At 45.9% G+C, this 20323-nt stretch overlaps 1 protein-coding gene across 5 annotated transcripts in view; it reads left to right on the forward strand.

The window, feature by feature from the left end:
• ARHGAP29 (Rho GTPase activating protein 29) overlaps positions 1-20323 on the forward strand; it is a 134483-nt gene that overhangs the window by 100380 nt on the left and 13780 nt on the right. For 4 of the 5 annotated variants that reach the window (XM_088443964.1, XM_088443966.1, XM_088443967.1 and 1 more), the window contains 8 exons: positions 3284-3468; positions 14463-14632; positions 14721-14846; positions 14936-15034; positions 15983-16146; positions 16352-16540; positions 19572-19709; positions 20059-20288. In XM_088443964.1, the coding sequence (XP_088300090.1) occupies positions 3284-3468; positions 14463-14632; positions 14721-14846; positions 14936-15034; positions 15983-16146; positions 16352-16540; positions 19572-19709; positions 20059-20288 (1301 nt within the window). The remainder of the gene's footprint in view (positions 1-3283; positions 3469-14462; positions 14633-14720; positions 14847-14935; positions 15035-15982; positions 16147-16351; positions 16541-19571; positions 19710-20058; positions 20289-20323) is intronic. The other variant, XM_088443965.1, reaches the window with a different exon arrangement.

Genomic DNA, 20323 nt, shown 5'->3' on the forward strand with positions numbered 1-20323 from the left:
AGTGCTGTATGTCCATGTCTGCCGCAGCCTGCCGGTGCACCATCTGTAATTGGCTGGCGGCCCGGCCCCAAATCCACACCTGCTAGCTGCTGATGTCACAGGGGGAGGCGAGAGGCTGCTGGAGGGACACTGAGAAGTTTCTAGCATAATCTATAAACTGGAGCCAGCCCCGGAACCTGTGTAATTTAAAGAGTGGCACTTATTTTTAGGGATTGTGTGACAGTGTGTGGTCCTGATGAAGTTCAAACCTAGGGAAAAACCTAATCGTGGTCAAACTACACCACCATGCCAAATTTGGTGGAGCTAGGTTCAAAACACTGGCCGTGCTTAAAGGACAGACAGACAGACAGACAGATTTATTATATAGATTATTACATTTAAATATTAATTTCAATGAAACATAATGGTTATGCACAGTATGGACCAGACTACCTACAGTTTAATTATTTTAGTCTCTAGATCAGTGTTTCCCAACCTTGGTCCTCAAGGCACACTAACCGGTTTTAGTGATATCCTTGCTTGAGCACAGATAGTTAAAATAAGTGCAGTACCAATTAAGAGACCTGTTCTTAAGTATGGCTATCCTTAAAACCTGGACTATTAGAGTGCCTTGAGGACTGTGGTTGTGAACCCCTGCTCTAGATAATGATTAATTAAAACTGTGACTAATATTGCTACCCTTTTATGTAGCACCCACATTTTCCCCGGCACTGTACAGTGGGAGTATTATTTAAGCACTCCAATCCCAGTGGAGTTTACAGTGCAATGTCCTTATCTCCGCAAACAGAAACCAATGAGAAGACCATTCACCTGCCTGTATGTCTATGGTCATTATTAGAGTAACCATAGGACACCCACTGAAACACAAATGGTTGTTTGCCAGTTAATGGACCAGAGTTGGCAATGTCAACATCCTCAAACTACAATGGAAACATCCACGATACCTGTCTTGTCCACATAAACTACATTATTTGTTTAGGCATATTTAACAAGAGTGCTATAAATGTAACCATTTTTAAAGTTACTCCTGGAGAGTAGCTGCACCCACTGTGTGTTGTTTCATGACGTATTCCATAGTAAATATTTCAGGATGGAAGATCTCTAGTTCTCATGGATGCTTGTCGGTGCCATGGGGCATAAAGCCTCAGTCTACCAAAGGCTGAAGGGGTGTTTTATAATACACAGATTATAGATACAGCCTTTCAGTGCTACATGGTAACAGAAACAAAGAGAGAACTTTAATTTGTGGAAACAAAGTATCTTTGTTAATAACTGTATAATAATAACATTTAGAACTAATACTGCAACTACATAAACTTATCAAAGAAAGTTTTAAGCTTGTATTTAGTTTTTTGTTTCTTTCTATGAGTGGGGTAATTTAATTGACTTTTCTGCTTAGCCCATTGAAGGAGTTAGGTGGAGCGGTGCCTTAAGCTTCTCCTGGGGATGTATCTGAAGTGGCCTTTTGCCAAGACGTTCTCATTCTCCGTTAATAACTATAAGACTAGCACAATCTTATAGCTGACTGCATTCACCCGTCCTTTGAAAACAGATTGCTGTTCCGATGCAGCCTATTTAATCTCCTTTAGTGGGAAGATGAAAACATGTTGTGGAATAAAGATGACTCCCCATCATCCTCGGTGGGAATAAAAAGTAGCTGTTTCCTTTTGAAACGTGTCCAGCAAAATAAACCCGTTTCACTCCTGGTATCTTACGGCATTGTCCGCTGCTCCCCTTCCATACTGAAGGGCTTGTACAACAAATATCGCCTGTGTGCTCCCGAGCTGTGACTGTTGAACCAGTGTTCTCTCTTGTAATAAGTTAATTATTTCGCTGAATGAGTCTATTATTGCTTGGTTGACAATCTGTTAATCCTTGAGTGCCTTTCCCTAAATGTAAGTGCTTCAAAGTCTAGCTATCCTGGGCAGAACACAGGCTACGTATTAGCTAATGCATATCCCCTAATAACTTTGCAAATCTTCCATAGAACTGGAGAGTCATTATTTAGGTTGCACAAGTTTTCACTGACCGTTTTATGGAACAAATTTCCATAAATTGAATGAACTATACACAACTATATGCAATATCCAGGTGGGTTACATTTTTGATATGTTGTTTGGATGAAGGATACTTCCTAATAAACATAGAACCTTTTTCCTGAATCCGTCAATCGAGTTGGGTACGGGATGCCGGCGCTCAGGATCCTGGCGATCAAAACCCCGATGCCGGCATCCCAACAGGGTTAGGATACAGTTACCTGTCTGTAGGAATCCTAGCCCTGACCCTCCCTCCCTGGTGCCTAAATCTAACCTCCCCCCCCCCCCCCCCCCCCAGTGCCTAAACCTAACTTCCCCCTCCCCGCACCCACACCTAACCCTCCCACCCTTAGCTCCTAACCCTACTTAACTTCAGGATGCCGGCACCAGGATTCTGACTGGTGTCGGAATTCCGACGTCATAATTCTAAATTCCGGCATCCCATGTGCTGGGATATTGACCTTATCCCCTTCAATCTTCTGGTAGGAAAGCTACAGGGCTTTCATGTCTGGGACCTTCATTTTTTAGGACAAGCTCATTTTGCCAACATCTTAGGTATGATGATTCTCCATCCACACCAGTTCAAGTTCAACTAACAGTAATTGCAACACAGCAAAGCCTTTTGGGGTTCATCTGCTGCGGACAGCTAAACCCCAAATGAGTTCTACCTTAAGCATTCACACTTAATCATTCATTGTTAAGCATTCCGATGTTGATTGTGTAGTGCGGGAATAGTTGGTAAGCCCAGGGGGGGTATGTAATAGGTTCCAAGTTTAAGGAAGTGATATGTTTTCAGCAAGTTCACCTCTAAATTTAAAGCAGCAATTGGTTCTAATGCTGGTTTTGCCTTATAATTAATTGCCACTTAAAATTTAGCGGCGAACTCGGTGAAAACATGTTGGTTCCTTAAACTCGGAAGCTATTACATATTTTCCCCATATGTCCAAATGAATGTTTGCGCTAAGTTATACATACTGTTCTATTAGATTGTTTGTTAGTGGGTGGCATAATAGATGTATTAATCACATTCTATCAATTTTAATTATACATTCAACCAATGGAAGACAATACAACACAAATTTGGCTTTGTATTTTAGATACATTATCAAAAATGTCTTATTATCCATCTTATGTTATAAGGGGCGTATGCACTTTTGGGGGCATTTGGAATGTTTTTTGTGTCACATATTACAATATTTATACAATAAAAACATTTTTAATATAAACAAATCTTCATTTCTAAATAGGCAACAGTGAACCTGTTCCAGTTGCAGCATGCCCAGGTGGTATCGATGCCTGTAAGCTGCCAGTCTCTCTGTGAGAATGCCAAGCTTTATGAGCCTGGGCAGCAGTATTCAGAGTTTGTGAAGAACCTGCCCAAAGACGACTGTGGCATTGAAGTAGGATCTTGTGACACAACAAATACACAAAGGTGAGATTTCTTTAACTTTGTGTAGTTTTTTAATGCTGCTACTATAATTATTATTGGTGGAGTTGTATGTGATTGTGTGTGGCATTCTTTCATTCTTAACTGCTTTTTTATCATTAGTATTACTTTTGTTTGCTCTGCCAGCCAAAAAGAAAAAAATACAATCGACTCCTTTAGGCTTTTAGGATGTCTATTTTCTGACCAAACATCATACTTCGAAAAGACAGTTGTAATTGTAATAAAGAAGTGTCTGCCTAGATATATTTATATTGGTAAGTAGTGTATGTTTATTGTAATCTAGGTGAATGCAATCCATATGCAGTCTGGATGCTTGGCAAAAGGGTTTGTAAGAGCTACTGAATAGATATTTTCTATGTGTAATGTTCCTGTTCAATGAAGACTTGTTGAACCTGCTGACTAGATTACAACAAGGCCAAGATTCACCCTTAATCCCATTCAATATAATATTTACTTTTATATAGTCTTTAAATATGGAGGATCACGTGACTTCAAATCTGGGAATTGTCGCCTAATATTTATGAAAGGAGATGGTGGGATAAGAATAAAGGAAACCTGTTTTGTTAATTTATGAATATATATCCATATTTGACACTAATATTATAGCGTTACTGTCAGTAGTCCTCACTGTACATCTGTGTGTTAGCTGCGCTGCTCATAGGGTCACGTTTGCATTACATTGGAAGGATCATTGTTCCCGATAACAGAGGGAAAGAGAGTCTTCTAAAAATGTTAAAGCTCCAGTAAGACTACAAGCTACAGTAAATTGCTGGGCATCTTCCCTTCCCCCGCCCCAAATTAACGGAATGTCACAGGAGTAGGCAGGCACTCTGCCCACCTACTTCCGCTCCTGGTACTGGCAGACTCGGCTGGGCAAGGAAGAGAAGTGGGGGAGACGTGTGACCAGGGGAGAGGTGATAAGTGCTGTTGTACAAAAGTGTGGTTGTGTGGCAAACTGCACTGCAGATGGGGGTGTTGTGTGACCAGCTGTTCTTTGTGGGGAGGGGCAAGGCACTGTGCAGGGGGGGTCATGTGTGACAAAAACTGTGGATTAGGAGCAAATGTGGAGCGTTTTTTATTTCATTTATTATTTTATTAGAGTGAATTATGTTTTTCTCTGTTTGTTTTGACAATAGAAGTAGGTGGTCAGAGGGCCTGATTCAGAGACAGACGCTAATGCCACCACTGCTGTGAATTTGCCAGCAGCGGCTGTACGAAGATATGCAAATGTCACAGCAGCCGGGATTTGTTTTGAGAAGCCCACCGGCGGCAGCATATATAGGCAGATCACCAATAATCTGCCAACTGAAAAAAACATCAGCATTGCGGCCATCTCTGAATAAGACCGCCTACTTCAGTGACATCAGAAGTTGGAGAGAACATGGCTGGCCTCCTGATAGGTTGGCTCAGTGTGTGAAGTACCATTTTAGTTGGACATTTGGTTAGTTGGATGAAAGTTGGTCAGTGTATGGCTACCTTTAGCAAGGCGCCACTCTTAAATCCTTCCACAGTAATTCTGTGTGTTTCAAAAATCTAGGAAACGGGAATAATTGTCCAAGTGGTAGAGATTTCAGTTTTCTCTGTTTCGTCATTTTTGTTCTCCCGCCATTTTTTCCTAAAAATATCTGAAAAGGCAAGTTCCCAGGCTTATACAAGGGCAATGCAGTTTTTCACCTGTTGTAGATGCCAATGAAAATTACCTAGTGGACAGTCAGATCCTTATCAAAAAACCACAACATTTGGAACAGGAGATACACCAATAGGCGCTCTATGACAGAGAAAATACTTATGTAAGTGGTACAGATACGTCCCTTGAATCAGGAAAGAGAATCTTCGTAGCCTTCTTTCTTAGGGATTCTTTAGATACAAGTTCATAGTAGTGTCCCTCATTGTGTGTTGAAAATCTAAAAACAAAAAGAACATATGTTGTGACATTTCTTGTTCAAAACATCCCTTGATAGATCATGCACGGTAGGAGGATATCAACTATAGAGGTACAAAAGAGCGTACCCTTCTCACAGAGAGAAACACAGTGATAATCGTGTAAAGGTATCTTTAGCGTAAACCATCCCACATCATAAGTGTTCTAGATAGTATGGGGTACGGTGTACCATTCACTCACTAAAGCAGGGAATATTGCAGTCATATCAAGGATTCTTTCATTCTGTAAGTGTCATGCGAACCGAACTTACGGTTTCAATGTTCTAGATTCCACACCTTCTCCAAAGGTATCTTTTCATTCCTTTGGAGAAGCATTCCAGCAACAGACCTCATCGGAAGGTACAAGGGCCACATTTCATTCAGAATATGTAAAAGACAGACTTGAGCAACCAGGCAAGAGGTCCTGAAGTGTGAATGACCTAGGTCATCAGACAAACAGAATGCATAACAGAAAGTAGTGAGAGCTCATCTTCTCTTGTTCTAGGAAAAATGGATGGGGTGTACTTCAGACAAATGATTTCTTAGATCATGGAAGGAGATTACATACTACATTTTGGGACCACCACCCATAAGTTACTTTTCAATAGTCTATCAAGTGACAGAATGTAGCTTTTTTTTATTCAGACCGTTTCTTCCGTCGTTTTGTCAGGAATAGTTGCTCCAGTTACTCGGCAGCAAAGAAATGGGGGGTTTTACGCCAATATTTTTCTGGTACACAAACCAGGCCTTTTGCCCATTCTTGAATTTATAAACCTTAAACGTTCGCATGGAATCTTTAAGAACATTTATTAAATCTATTGAAGGGGAGGATTCCTAGCATCTGTAGACATAAGACGCTTACCGCCATGTTCCTTTTTTGGAGGGGCATCTGTCTCTTCTGAGATTCGCCATCAAAGGTGACATTTTGAGTTCAGGCCCCTGTGGTTTGGCCGCGGCTCCAAGAGTTGTTGCAAAAACAATGGCAGTCATTGGTGGCTTTAAGATCTTAGGGGATAAAATCCACCCCTTATTTAGACAACCTTCTAGTCCTAGCCAGTTCATCGGCAGTATTGCAGTTTGATCTCTAGGGCAGCAGCAAGTCTCATAGTTTGTATTTTAGATCTTCAAAAATTAAAATCCGAAAAAAGTTATTTTCATTATGATAGTGCATTCCATTTTTCTTACAGAAGGGAAAATAAAGTGTTTTCAGCAGTTGTTGATATGGGTTTTGAAAACCCAGGCTCCCTCAGTTTTGCTTTACATAGAAAAAAATATTTGTCCTTCGATACTCTCCAGTATGGCTGGTATCATTCAAGGAAGTTTCAGCTCAGCATCCTAGTGAATTGGGTATGGCTATCACTGTGACTGTTGCAAAACACATCACACAACATAAATAAACAGACACACAACCACACAGAAATATCTACCTATATAATCACGACACATAGTCTTTAGTCACACACTTCATCAAATACCAACATCACACTAGGTGTAGCGCTGCACCCACACACTACCCCCTGTCTAGTCTATACGTGCAAACACCTTTCAGGGTCATCAACTCCCGAAAACAATCTAGCGCAAAATTATTAAACAAATATAGAACATTATTATTATTTTCTACTTCAGGGTCCATAGGGTATCCACAGGATACCTTGGGGTATAGGTGTGACGTCAGTCGCTGGGCACCATAGAGTTAAGCTTTTCAGCCTCCCAGGATGCACTAGGGTCCCCCTCCTATACCCCGCCCCCGAGCCAAGGCACCTCAGTTTAGTTTGGTGCCCGGCCGGAGTCGGGTGCACCTGTTGGAGTGGGGGCTAGAAGAGCCCCTGAAGCTTTTTCTTCATGCAGCTGTGGCTGCACATCTGGATGAACAGCATGGACAGTCAGTCCTGACGTCCATGCTGTCTTCCCTACACCCCGCCGGTACCAGAACGCCGGTACTGATCCGGGGATGCTGGTGGGCATCTGGGGTCACAGCTAGCGGTGACCCCAGATGTTCCGGACCATGGCCGGATTCAAGGGGGACAGAGGTAAGCAGCGGGTTCCCGCGGTGATCACATGGTCCTAAGTCCCCAGGCAGGGGGCTCCCTGGGGACTGGCTGCAGCGTGGAGCCAGGCGACCAACCTGCGCTTCCACTACCCCCTGGGACAGCGGACTGCAGCAGAGCGGTAGCGCTGCGGCGTCCCAGGGGTTAAATGCATGCCAGGGGAGCACGCCTTCCCTGTCTTACAGCCGGCGCCTCCCCCGCTGCACACAGCCCTCTCTGCACTGTGCTGACTGGCCCTGTGTCAGCGCTCCTCCCCCAGGCCAGCCTCCTCTCTGCTCCTCGGCGGCCATCTTCCCCAACGCATGGTGAACGCTGCTGGAAGCACTGGACGGAAGCATCGTGGTCTGGGTCCCCCCGCATACCTCTCCTCCGCTGTGGTCAGGTCTGTGTATGCAGCGCTGTGTCCTACCAGGCCCTGTGTCTGTGTAGTTGAGTGATCAGCGCTGTTAGTGCAGGAATTGATTTTCTTTGCATTGTATGTGACTGTGCTAGCGCTGCCTGTAACTTTTCTTCTCTAAACTGTCAGCTTTAGTACTGTCCCTGTTCTTTCTGCTAAGCCCTTGCGGTGCGGTGCTGCAGGGTGGACTCTCGCCTATTTAATATATAATTGGTGAGAGGGGTCACATACGTGGTGCCATCATGTCTGAAAGTGATTTTCCCCTCCGGCTACAGTGTACCACGTGTAAAGTACCGTTAGTGTAGGGGGAGGGTAGCGCCTTTGCCGGCCGTGTTTGTCCATGGCGCGGCCTCTTACGGTTACAGCACCGGTACAGGAGCCGCCCTGGGCTTGTTTCGCTCAGGCGCTAACAGCTTTAGTGGGCCAGTTAGCTCCGCAGCCCGCGTTTACTCCGATGGGTTTGTCCCAGCAGTCTGTGGTGTCGTCACCCATGCAGGGTTTCCCACGACAATTGGTGGTACCCCACAGTCTCCCTATTTCCCCGCTCCCGGTTTCTCAGGAGCCAGCGTGGGTTAACTCCCTGACGAGTTCTGTACAGCACTTGTCGGATGTATTGCAAGGGGAGTCTGTGATGCGGCCTCATAAACGGCTGGTGGCGTCTCTGTCCGCTCCTTATGAGGATGACGAAGGGACGTCTGATGATGGGGAGATTCTGGATCCTTACGATCAGGAACCTCTCCATACTAAGGACGCTGATGCTAAGTCCAAAGTATATATTCCTGGACTTATTCGGGCGGTCCGCACAGCCTTGGTGATTGAGGACGAAGTATCCCCAGCGGCTAAGTCTAAATATGCCTTTTTCAAAGATGTGAAGGGCGATGCCACAGTCTTTCCTCTTTCGGGTCAGTTGGTGGACCATTTAGAGGAGGCGTGGAAACAGCCTGGCAAAAGATACCAGCCGCAGAGACGCCTGGTGGTGGCTTATCCGTTCGCGGATAATTATTTTGCTAAGTGGGAATCCCCTCCACAGGTGGATTCTCACGTGACCCGTCTTGTCCGTAGTGCCACATTGCCGATGCCATCCATGTCCTCCCTTAAGGATGCTACGGACCGCAAGGTGGAAATCTGCCTGAAGTCCGCTTATTCCCTTGCGGGGGGGGGCAGCACAGCCGGCTATGGCCATTTGCTGGGTTGCCAGAGCGATGGAGCGCTGGGCGGATTCATTAGAGGCTTCTTTTGATTCCGACTGTCCGGCCGAGCAGGCGGAGTTGATTGGCAATCTCCGTGATTCGGCCACTTACATCAACGAGGCGGCTCTAGACATTAGTACTCTGGTGTCTAGAATTTCTTCAGCAGCGGTAGCTGCTCGTCGCACCTTGTGGCTGCGATCCTGGAAGGCGGATGCAGATTCCAAGAAGGGTCTGGAAGCCTTGCCGTTTACCGGAGAAGTTCTCTTCGGTCCGGATCTGGATAAGATTGTGGCCACGCTGGCGGCAGCCAAATCGGCTTGTCTCCCATCGGCCGCTGCTCCTTCTGGTTCTGGACCATCGTCCTTTCGGTCATCTAGGGCCCAGGGCAGGCCCAAACCACAGTCGTTTCCTCGACAGGCTGGTCCTAAGAAATCGGCCAAGCCCCGGAAGCAGGCATGGAGTACCAGACGTCCGGCCCCCAAGCCAGATGACAAGCCTGCGGCCTGACGGTCCGGGCCTCCCTTTGGGGGATCCCAGGGTGGGAGGCCGCCTGCTACAGTTCGCCCAGTGTTGGTCGACCACTACGACAGACACTTGGGTTCTGGAGGTGGTTTCCCACGGATACGCCCTCTCCTTCCGGCACAGACCCCCGGCTCGATTCTTCACCACGGGTCTACCATCAGACCGGAACAAGGCTACGGAGCTGCGGAAGGTATTGCACACTATGCTCCAGGCTGGAGTTATAGTGCCTGTTCCATTCTCCCAGAGGGGCCAGGGTTTCTATTCAAATCTATTTTTGGTACAGAAACCCAATGGGTCATATCGTCCGATTCTCAACCTCAAAGCACTCAACAAGTCTTTGCGGGTCCCGAAGTTTCGGATGGAGACCCTACGGTCCATCATTCTGGCGCTGGAACCTGGGGACTACATGGTGTCATTGGACATACAGGACGCTTACCTGCATGTCCCTATTCTTTTGCGCCATCAACAGTTCCTCCGGTTTGCAATCCGCAGCGACCACTTCCAGTTTCGGGCGTTACCTTTTGGCCTGGCGACAACACCACGTGTTTTCACCAAGGTGATGGCGGTCATGGCGGCTTCTCTGCGGCTGCAGGGAGTCCGCATGGTGCCGTACTTGGACGACCTGTTATTGGTGGCAGGATCTCCAGAGCTCCTGTTACGCCACTTGGACCTGACCATTGCACTGCTGCAACGGCACGGCTGACTAATCAACTGGCAGAAGTCCACTCTAATCCCATCTCGGAGGATTCTGCATCTTGGAGCCTTATTGGACTCGGGACAGCAAAGGATCTTCGTGACGGAGGACAAGATCTCTGCTTTACAGTCAAGGGTGCGCAGTTGTCTGCACAGCCGCCGGGTGTCCTTACACTCGGCGATGAGGTTACTGGGCTCCATGGTGTCGGTGTTCGACATGGTGGAATACGCCCAGTTTCACTCCAGACCTCTGCAGCACCTGATCCTGTCCAAGTGGAACGGGCTGCCTCAGTCTCTGAAGTCCCAGACGATTGTGCTCACCCCGGAGGTTCGCCTGTCCCTTGCGTGGTGGTTAAAGACGACCCACCTCAACAAGGGACGTCCGTTCTGGGTTCCAAATTGGGTCCTGTTGACAACGGACGCCAGTCTTCGGGGCTGGGGAGCAGTTTCGGGTCCACACTTGTTCCAGGGCAGGTGGACGCCGACAGAAGCGGAGCTTCCAATAAATATCTTGGAACTCCGTGCGGTCTTCAATGCTCTCCAGCAGGCACAGCGGTTTCTCCAGGGTCACCCGGTGCAGGTCCAGTCGGACAACGCTACCACCGTGGCCTATATAAACAGGCAAGGAGGAACTCGCAGTCGGGCGGCTCTCGTAGAGGTCTCTCGGATCCTGGTTTGGGCGGAGCGCAATCTTCCGGCCATATCAGCGGTCTTCATCCCGGGAGTGCTAAATTGGGAGGCGGACTTTTTAAGTCGCCAGGACGTTCATCCGGGGGAATGGTCCCTGCACCCGGACGTTTTTCAACTACTGGTGGACAGGTGGGGTCTTCCAGAAATCTACCTCATGGCGTCCCGGCACAACAAGAAGTTGCCGGTGTACGGGTCTCGCACAAGAGACGAAGGGGCGTCTCTGGTGGATGCTCTGTCCGTCCGGTGGACGTTCCGGTTCGCATACCTGTTCCCTCCGGTCTCCCTTCTTCCACGGGTAATCCGGAAATTCAAACAGGAAGGAGGGACGCTCCTGTTGATAGCTCCCGCGTGGCCCAGACGGCACTGGTTCTCAGACCTTCAGGGTCTGTCCGTGGACAGTCCTCTGCGGTTGCCGCTACGACCGGACCTTCTGTCTCAGGGTCCTTGCCTTCACCCGGACCTGACTCGGCTGTCTTTGACGGCGTGGCTGTTGAGACGGCCATGCTGAGGTCCCGGGGGTTTTCCAGCTCTGTGGTGCGTACCATGTTACGAGTTCGGAAACCGTCTTCCGCGAGGATATACCATCGCGTGTGGCACACGTTCTTCCAGTGGTGTCGACCGAGAGGTTATGCACCGCGGGAGTTTCGTCTGTCTCGGATTCTCGCCTTCCTGCAAGTGGGACTAGATCATGGGCTTCGCCTTGCTTCTTTGAAGGTACAGGTTTCGGCCCTATCTGTCTGGTTTCACCGTAGGAATGCTACAATCCCGGATGTGCGCACCTTTATGCAAGGTGTTCTCCGTATTCAGCCGCCCTTTGTTCCACCTGTGGCGCCTTGGGATTTGGCTGTGGTCCTGAGGGCTCTCCAAGGACCGCCGTTTGAACCACTGGGCTCAGTGGATATTAAATGGCTAACAGCTAAGACTGTTTTCCTTCTGGCCATTGCTTCGGCCAGACTTGTTTCTGAGTTAGGGGCTCTTTCTTGTAGACCCCCTTTCTTGGTTTTTCATGGGAACAGGGCAGTGCTCCGCACTCGGCCCGAGTTTCTTCCCAAAGTTGTTTCCCAGTTTCATGTTAACGAGGAAATAGTTGTTCCGGCATTTAACTCACCGGGTCTTTCCGTGGGTGAGGCCTCTTTGGATGTTGTGCGGGCTTTAAGGACTTATGTTGACCGCACTTCTTCGTTTAGGAAGTCGGACGCTTTGTTTGTCCTCTATGGCTTCCGTAAAAAGGGTTGGCCTGCTTCAAAGCAAACTTTGGCAGCCTGGATCCGTATGGCTATTTCTGAAGCTTATCTTCATGAAGGCCTACCGGTCCCTCCTTCTCTGAAGGCTCATTCCACTAGGTCTGTGGGTCCTTCGTGGGCAGCTCGACGTGGTGCCTCGGCAGTTCAGATCTGCAAGGCTGCTACGTGGTCCTCTGTCCATACCTTCGTGAGGTATTACAGGTTTGACACCTTCGCCTCTCAGGATGCTTCCTTCGGGCGGCGGATTCTCCTTTCTGCACAGGAGCGTCCCCACCCTTAAAGGATACTGCTTTGGGACATCCCCAAGGTATCCTGTGGATACCCTATGGACCCTGAAGTAGAAAATATGAGATATGGTAAGAACTTACCCTTGTTATCTCTATTTCTACGAAGTCCATAGGGTTCCACAGGACTCCCGCCCTGTCGCACCTGTGCTGCAGATGGGCTTTGCTCTGGTCACCGGTTTTCCGTCTCCCTCTGGTGAGAATGTGATTCTTGTATGTGTCCAGATCTTTTTTCTCTCTCTTCCTTCTCCTCCTCCGGCCTATGGCTTGATAACTAACTGAGGTGCCTTGGCTCGGGGGCGGGGTATAGGAGGGGGACCCTAGTGCATCCTGGGAGGCTGAAAAGCTTAACTCTATGGTGCCCAGCGACTGACGTCACACCTATACCCCCCAAGGTATCCTGTGGAACCCTTGGACTTCGTAGAAATAGAGATAACAAGGGTAAGTTCTTACCATATCTCATATTATTTCAGACCTAGGCCCTGATTCAAACCCGCTCGACGGACGCTGGCCGCTCGCTGGGTTTGTGGGCATTTTTTATTTTGATCTTTTTTTGTTCTACGGGCGCTCGCAAAGCTGTGGGAGACCACCCACAGCTTGTGTGAGCGGCCAGGAGACCATAGTGATAATCGTGACTATCGGCCTTGCGACAAGACCCTACGCTCGGGTCTAGGCTGACGCAAGGCCGAGTGGACTTCCTGCTCTGATAGAGCAGGAAGTCCACTACTTGCATCAGTAGTGATGTCAGTAAGACCTCCCAACAAACGCCAGGCGTTCCTAAGGGAACGCCTGCGTTTGTCCAGCCACCCCCCCACAAAACTAGGCGAGCTGTCACTCCCCATCGACAGCCGCCCCGTCTTGTTGCGAGCCCCATAGCGACTGAACTTCAGTCGCTCAGGGGGCTCACGCACGCCCGATGCGGCGTATGCGCCGTGCAGAAACTTCGGGTGCTCGTGAGCGGCTCTGAATCAGGGCCCTAATCCTACACCATCTGCCTTGATTATCAATTCAAAAACATACTATGGGCCATATTCAATTAGGTGCGATAAGTGCCGATTCGCTGTAAATTATTGCTTAACCGACAAATGTTTTTCCTAAAACCGGTCAGAAATGGTAATTTTAGTCTTTATTTAATGAAGCTTAGAATGTATTTTTAAAAATATATTTAAATATATATATATATATAGTGTGGTCACTCTAGGTCCGGTGCCAGACCTAGAGATAATAGTACTTCTGCGTGCGAGCGTCCAAAAAGGGGGTGTGTCTTTATTGTGCGTCTCCTTTTTGTCACTCTTGGGGGCGTGCCCGGTACTTACAGACATAATGGGCAGCCCTCAAGCTCTGCGGTCCACTCGCTGCACCACCGCTTCCCCACCCGCAGGAGGGGACAGAACCCGCAGGCTGTTTCAGCGGGACGCCGCACCGGATCCACCACTGGTTAAAGTAAAGTGTGTATGTAAAGTAAGCTGCCAACTATCCTGGCTTAAAATTTTTTTACATAACATAGAATAATCAAAATAAGTGGCAAACAGCGTTAAACTTGTTTATGGGAAGTCCTTGCGTATGATTCATACAAAAAGTAAAGGGGATGGGGTGTAGAGAGGCAGCAATTTTACATTTATTGCATAATACAATAATGCCATAAGATAAAAAGAAAAATATGAAGAAACTCTGGGAAACGAAAGCACCAAGGTCAATAACAATAGGTATTGAATATTCTGTAAGTGAAGAAATTTGTAGCAGTATAAATACTATATAACGCTTTAGGTTTATTATATAGGTTACATAATATATTTTTTCCAGATATGCCTGATTGCTTGTCAGTATTTCCCGTTGCTGTCTTCATCCTCTTTATGGAACTGGCTTAGCCATCCTTGCATTAGCCGGCGATTCTGTCCGCAAATGTTATTGCAGATAGGTCTATGTTTGTGTTCTTTCAGGTTTTGCACACATTTAATGTCCCATGTTACATGTTTCTTGTTTGTTTTAAGGCCACTTTTGTCTAAGGGAGAAGAGAACAGTGCACATGCATCACATGGAAACTTGTCTCAGGGCTCAGCGGAGTACACCACTCAGTCTCCCGAAGACATTGGCAGTCCCGTCCATAGACGCTCTCATAAGAATGGGCAGAAGAGGTCTAGCAGCAGCACTGATATACAGGGTACGCCCTATAATTCAGGACTAAAGAGTTGTATTTCGGTTTGGCACAGCCCTTGTCTGACCATTCTGCTGGTTTCATCTTTTTAAAGCAGTAAGAGGTCCACCATTCAGGTCGTGGTCAGTGGGTAACCAGAGTGGTGGCATGTGCAGCGATTCGGAGAGTGCAGGGGGCAGCAGCGAGTCACGTTCCATGGATTCTCCATCGGCTAGTCCAGGTACGTGTCCCGATTACCTATAGTAGCGAAATGTAAAAATAATGAATAAACTGTAGATATTTAGAAACTAGTGTAATGTTGTGTTACAGGGGACTTTAAAAGACGTCTTCCCCGAACTCCATCCACAGGCACTATGTCATCGGCTGATGATTTAGACGAGAGGGAACCTCCTTCCCCTTCAGACAATGGTAATTGTGTCTTCCATAGTCCTAGTGTAAAACCTTGGAGCAATGCATCTGATACATCTCTAATTGCTTGTAAAGGAATCCGGCTATCAGAAAATGATGTCCCCCACTGTCAGCTTTTATCACAAGCAGAATAATACTTGCAGCTGATCTTTTAATACAAGTTATTTTTTGTATAATTATATAGGTTTATGAAATTGCATTTAACAGACTTTTTCCCAAATGGTGTATGTAGTGGGCCTGATTAAGAGGTGTACGCACTGCCGATGTCGGACATAGTGAAGCAATTTGGGTGTTTTTTGGTACTGCGCATGCGTCCCGATCGTGTCTATGCAGACTTGCAGTTCTAATTTTAGGTGCACGCAGGGAGAAGTGTATTGAAAATGTAGTAGGCGTTCCTGGGCGGTAACAGGGAGGTATCTTAGTGCATGCATGGAGATGGTCTGAATTATGGGTGGGTTATGGGAGTGTCACGTCACGTGTGTGCAGGTGAAAGTGTTTGTGTACACAGGCCATCGAGCGCTCTCATAGGAGACCATACACACATGGAGAAACTGCACCTGCCATAGGTCTGGTGCAAGTATGGATGTTGGCGTCTAAGGATGCACAAATCTGTATTGCTGCAAATACGGACAATGAAAGTGGGCGCCTCAGTCCTTGTACAGTCAGACGCACAGATAAACACAAGGGAAGGGCTTTGTATCAGCATTTGCATAAACGGCCAATAGATGCAGCTGCGCCCACCTCTGTATCAGACCCACTGTGTGTAGTGCTCCTGCAATTACCAGCTGGTGAAAGTTACCTGCCCGGTAGAATAACACCTGGTTAAACTGTTTTGCTTTTAACTATACTTAGATGTAAGTTTTAGGAACTAGTATACTAACCACATCATACAAATTTATTACATTTATCAATATATCATTTTGTTAATTTACTGTTTTTTTTCTGTAGGTTTGAGTGACCTTGTTTCCGAGATAGCAAATTCCCCGGGACCCTTTCGGAATACCATCATGTCCAAGGCTGCCCAGACGCACAAGCTGCGAAAATTAAGAGCCCCCTCCAAGTGCAGAGAGTGCGACAGTTTAGTGGTGTTTCATGGGGCCGAGTGCGAGGAGGTAAGGCAGGCCGGTGACTCAGTCCTTGGCACCAGACGGAGAACACAATGATATGGGACATTGCTTCTCTAGTGCATGCTTTTGTATGGCTTTACTGCACTTCCCGTCCCACCCATGCAGCTTTAAGTCAATGATTACACAATTGTTATTATTAGACATAGCATAAAGGGACAACAGCCCATTTAGTGCCCTTCCTTTATTACAGTGTTCTCTTGCTTGCCATAAGAAGTGCCTGGAAACATTGGCCATTCAGTGTGGACACAAAAAGCTTCATGGAAGACTTCATCTCTTTGGAGTGGAATTTACTCAGGCTGCTAAGAACACCCCTGATGGCATTCCTTTCATTATCAGGAAGTGCACCTCCGAGATAGAGAACCGAGCGCTCTCCATAAAGGTGAGTGTGTCCTGCAGTATACGCAGATAGTGCACGCTTTGCACTGATTAGACTCCGAGTGGGGATGGGGTGCAGAGCTAAAACCCCTCCTAGATCAAGTGCTTATAAGTCTGTTAAAGAAAAGTTAACCCATTCATTGCTATATGCTTTACCATCATGAGTGCTTGTAAGACCAACATCATCTTATGCTGAGCAAGGTCTAACCTCACTTAACAATAAGGATTTCTTGTTTCGGCGTTCCGCACTCAGAATCCAAACAGTGTTCGCAGTCACGTGGCAGCGATCACCCAGGCGACACTGCCGTATAAGGAGCAGCTGATCTTATTCAACCATTTGAACTATTCACCAGCTGCCCCCCCTCCCCGTCCCAGCCCACAAGACTCTATGGAATGTAAATTGACACTTTATTTTGATCTGTTTGTTTCTGATCAGCAGTAGAGCATTAAATGGTGTGAGTAAATGTGTACATGTGGGTTTGCGTGTATACATTTATATACACATACATACACACGCATGTACACTTTCAGTATTGGTGCTGCCCCCACAGTCTGTAAAGGAGGAGGGAGGCAGTATGGCTGTAAATTGAGAACAGCTTTGTATTCTGAAACTTTTCATGGCATCAGGGTTGTACTACTTTTGGGAATAATATAAAAAAAAAATGAAACCCAACACTCTTACTTAGGTGACATTACTCTATTTAGTATTTCACTGTGGAATGTTTTCTTATTAAATTGTCATGTGGGGGAGTCACAATGCATACACAGGGACAGATGGATCGTTCCTGCCCAAATAACTTTCTTGACTCAAATATACACATTTTAATTGTGTAGGAGATTTTTTTCGATCTTATTTTTTGTGTGAAATTCATTAACTAAAGTTGAAGTGAAGAATTAAATAGTACTGGCTTCTAAAGTATCTAAATAATTGGTGCAACAGATGTTTGTAGAGCAGACACAATAGGCTAGGGGGTAATCTCTTGAGTATTGGGATTGCCAAGGTTCTGCAGGTAGCCCGCTTAGAATATTTTATAACTTTTTTTTTTTTTTCTTCTAGGTTTAGTCTTTTGTTCTCATACTTAGCTTTCAGGTGTGTGGTCGCATTTTTACAATTCCAGCAGTGATGTTTTTTGTACTTTGTACAAAAGCACAATTTTAAAACCTGCCTAATTAGAAAATGCCTCTGGTTTATTTTTGCTGGGCTTATCTTTCCATGTGGTGACTAGGACACATTTCCAAACATAAGACAAATTACAAGAATATTTACTGATTAAGAGGCATAATATGTTGTATGCGGACTCTGAAAGGGATTTAACCCCCTAGATTTGAAAATAAAAACTAAAACAAGTAATTATCAATCTATGTGATGCATACCATTGCATAATTGCAAATAAAGTGGTCACTATCTAAATAGGTCTGACCCGCCATGCTATATGCTCACTTTTCCTAAAAGTTGATAAATTCATCAGAGCTCCTGCACCTTGTATCATTCTATAGGAACAGGCAGGAGTGTCATAAAGTTCATTTGTCTGACTGATTACCAGATAAGCACTTGTTCTCCTGCTGTCTGAGCTTTTTGACCCATCTTGGCAGCCACTTAAGGTGCCCATCCACTAGCAGACATGAAAACGACTGCATGATTATGACATTGTAATAGTGCAGTCGTTTGTCAATCCGTGATGAGCCTGCACTGAACGAGCAGTCGTTCAGTGCAGGCTCATCAATCATCTGCCAACATGCTCAACCTGACATCGTCAGGTTGACCAGCATGTTTGCACGATGATAGCTGTTTAAACGACCTGCGGGCACGTGTTTTAGACATTTATGCAAACTATTTGCAAACGATTTATGAATGATTGAATGATCATTATCGTTCAATCGCTCAACATAATCGTCTAGTGGATGGACATCTTTAGTCAGTGATGTAGTTTGTTTTTGTTAGGTTTTTTTTTTTTTACCGTGTTGGTGTAAAGTACTCCATTACACATTTAAACCGTACGGCAGTGGAAGGGCAGACTAAGATTGAGCAGTGCATTTCACCTCCGTGCTCTGCATGTACAAATGTAGGTTATTAAGGTTAATATTAAGCAACTGGCAAATTTAGATATTAGTTTTGTAGTGTTTTCCAGCCCTCCCTGCTTATACAATGTAATGTAATACGTGTAATGTTTCCTCTATACCAGGGGAGGGGAACCTTTTTTCTGCCATGGGCCATTTTGATATATATAACATTATTCACGGGCCTGGTGCAGGCTACGCCCCATCAGTGTGATGTCACACGGGGACGGGGCCACAGTCGCCGGTGATTACATCAATGCCCGGAGCTGTAAGGAAGTGGAAGCGCCCTAAGGATGCTCCAGGCGGCACTGCCGCATAGGTTCTGGCTGCAGGGTGCCATTCTAGGCACCCTGCTAGCCAGAGGAGGCTAGCAGAAAAAGCTTAGAGGGACAGACCAAATGATTACAGGAGGCCTTATATGGACCCTGGGCCTGAGGTTCCCCATCCCTGCTCTATACTCACCTGCCAACCAGCATAAAAAGGTCCAATTAAGAACTTCTCAAAATTAAAAAAAAGCTTCTAAAATTATAAATGCAAAAATATTTTATTGCCTACAATTCCAAGCACATGTAATCTATCCACTGCTTTCACCTTGTTTCTGCTAAATAGACTAGTCCTAACTTTAATCTTATTTATAAATTAAGACCGAAATTTACAAGATGATAACCCAGCCTTCCAGACAAATAATACATCCTATGCGAGGTCCAGACACCACAAGAGGCAGCTGCAGGCTTTCCACAAATTACAGTAATCATGGATGGTCTGCCGGAGACACATGTGCCCCCTTCTCCAATGGCTTCCACACACTGGAGGACAGAGTGAAGGGACGCTGGCTACATTTTGCTAGTCGACTATTAACTGGCCAAAGGTGTAAATAAGAGCAGCAAAACGTACAAGTGTGAGAACCCATTGCACTCACTTAGCTTATGGATTACTTTTAGCTAGTCAAGGAATTACCTTGTTGTTTTTTTTTTCAGGGCATCTATCGCGTAAATGGAGCAAAGTCTAGAGTGGAGAAACTGTGTCAAGCGTTTGAAAATGGAAAAGACTTGGTGGAACTGTCAGACCTGTACGCACACGACATCAGCAATGTTCTCAAGCTCTACCTCCGTCAGGTAGTTTATCTCAAGTACTTCCAGTTTACTGGGACACGTCAGTGTCATCCCTAATCCAGGATAAGATCGTAGTAGGGTAACTGTGCTGTAAAACTAGTATGGTGATGTGTAGGACTATATAAAGAGCTGCACACATCATGTGGTTATGTGTTTCCATGGATATAGCTGTACGATAGTATTTAATGTTTGCAATTCAAGGTATAATGTTAAATGTGTTGTTTTTTTTATTTAGTATTTACAAAAAATATTACTAATAAATGCTAATAATGCTAATTTAGCAGCAAGCATTCTAGGAGGATGGAAAATGCACTGTTAAATATTCAGATCCATTCATAATGTTTGTCTTTAGCTTCCAGAACCTTTGGTTTTGTTTCGTCTTTACAACGAATTGATCGGATTAGCCAAAGAAAGTCAGCGTGTCAATGATGAAACAGACTTTAAACCAAGCAGCCCACCGTTAATGAGACAGCCATCTGGAGTTGAACTGAACAGGGTTATTATTAAAATAAGAGACTTGCTGAAACAACTGCCACTGCCTAACTACAACACGTTACAGTTCTTAGTAGGACATCTTCACAGGTATTTGAACATAAACCCAATACACTAGTGTTCTA

Source organism: Taudactylus pleione, unplaced genomic scaffold (genome assembly GCF_031769625.1).
Source record: "Taudactylus pleione unplaced genomic scaffold, aTauple2 ptg000341l, whole genome shotgun sequence".
Taxonomy (NCBI): domain Eukaryota; kingdom Metazoa; phylum Chordata; class Amphibia; order Anura; family Myobatrachidae; genus Taudactylus; species Taudactylus pleione.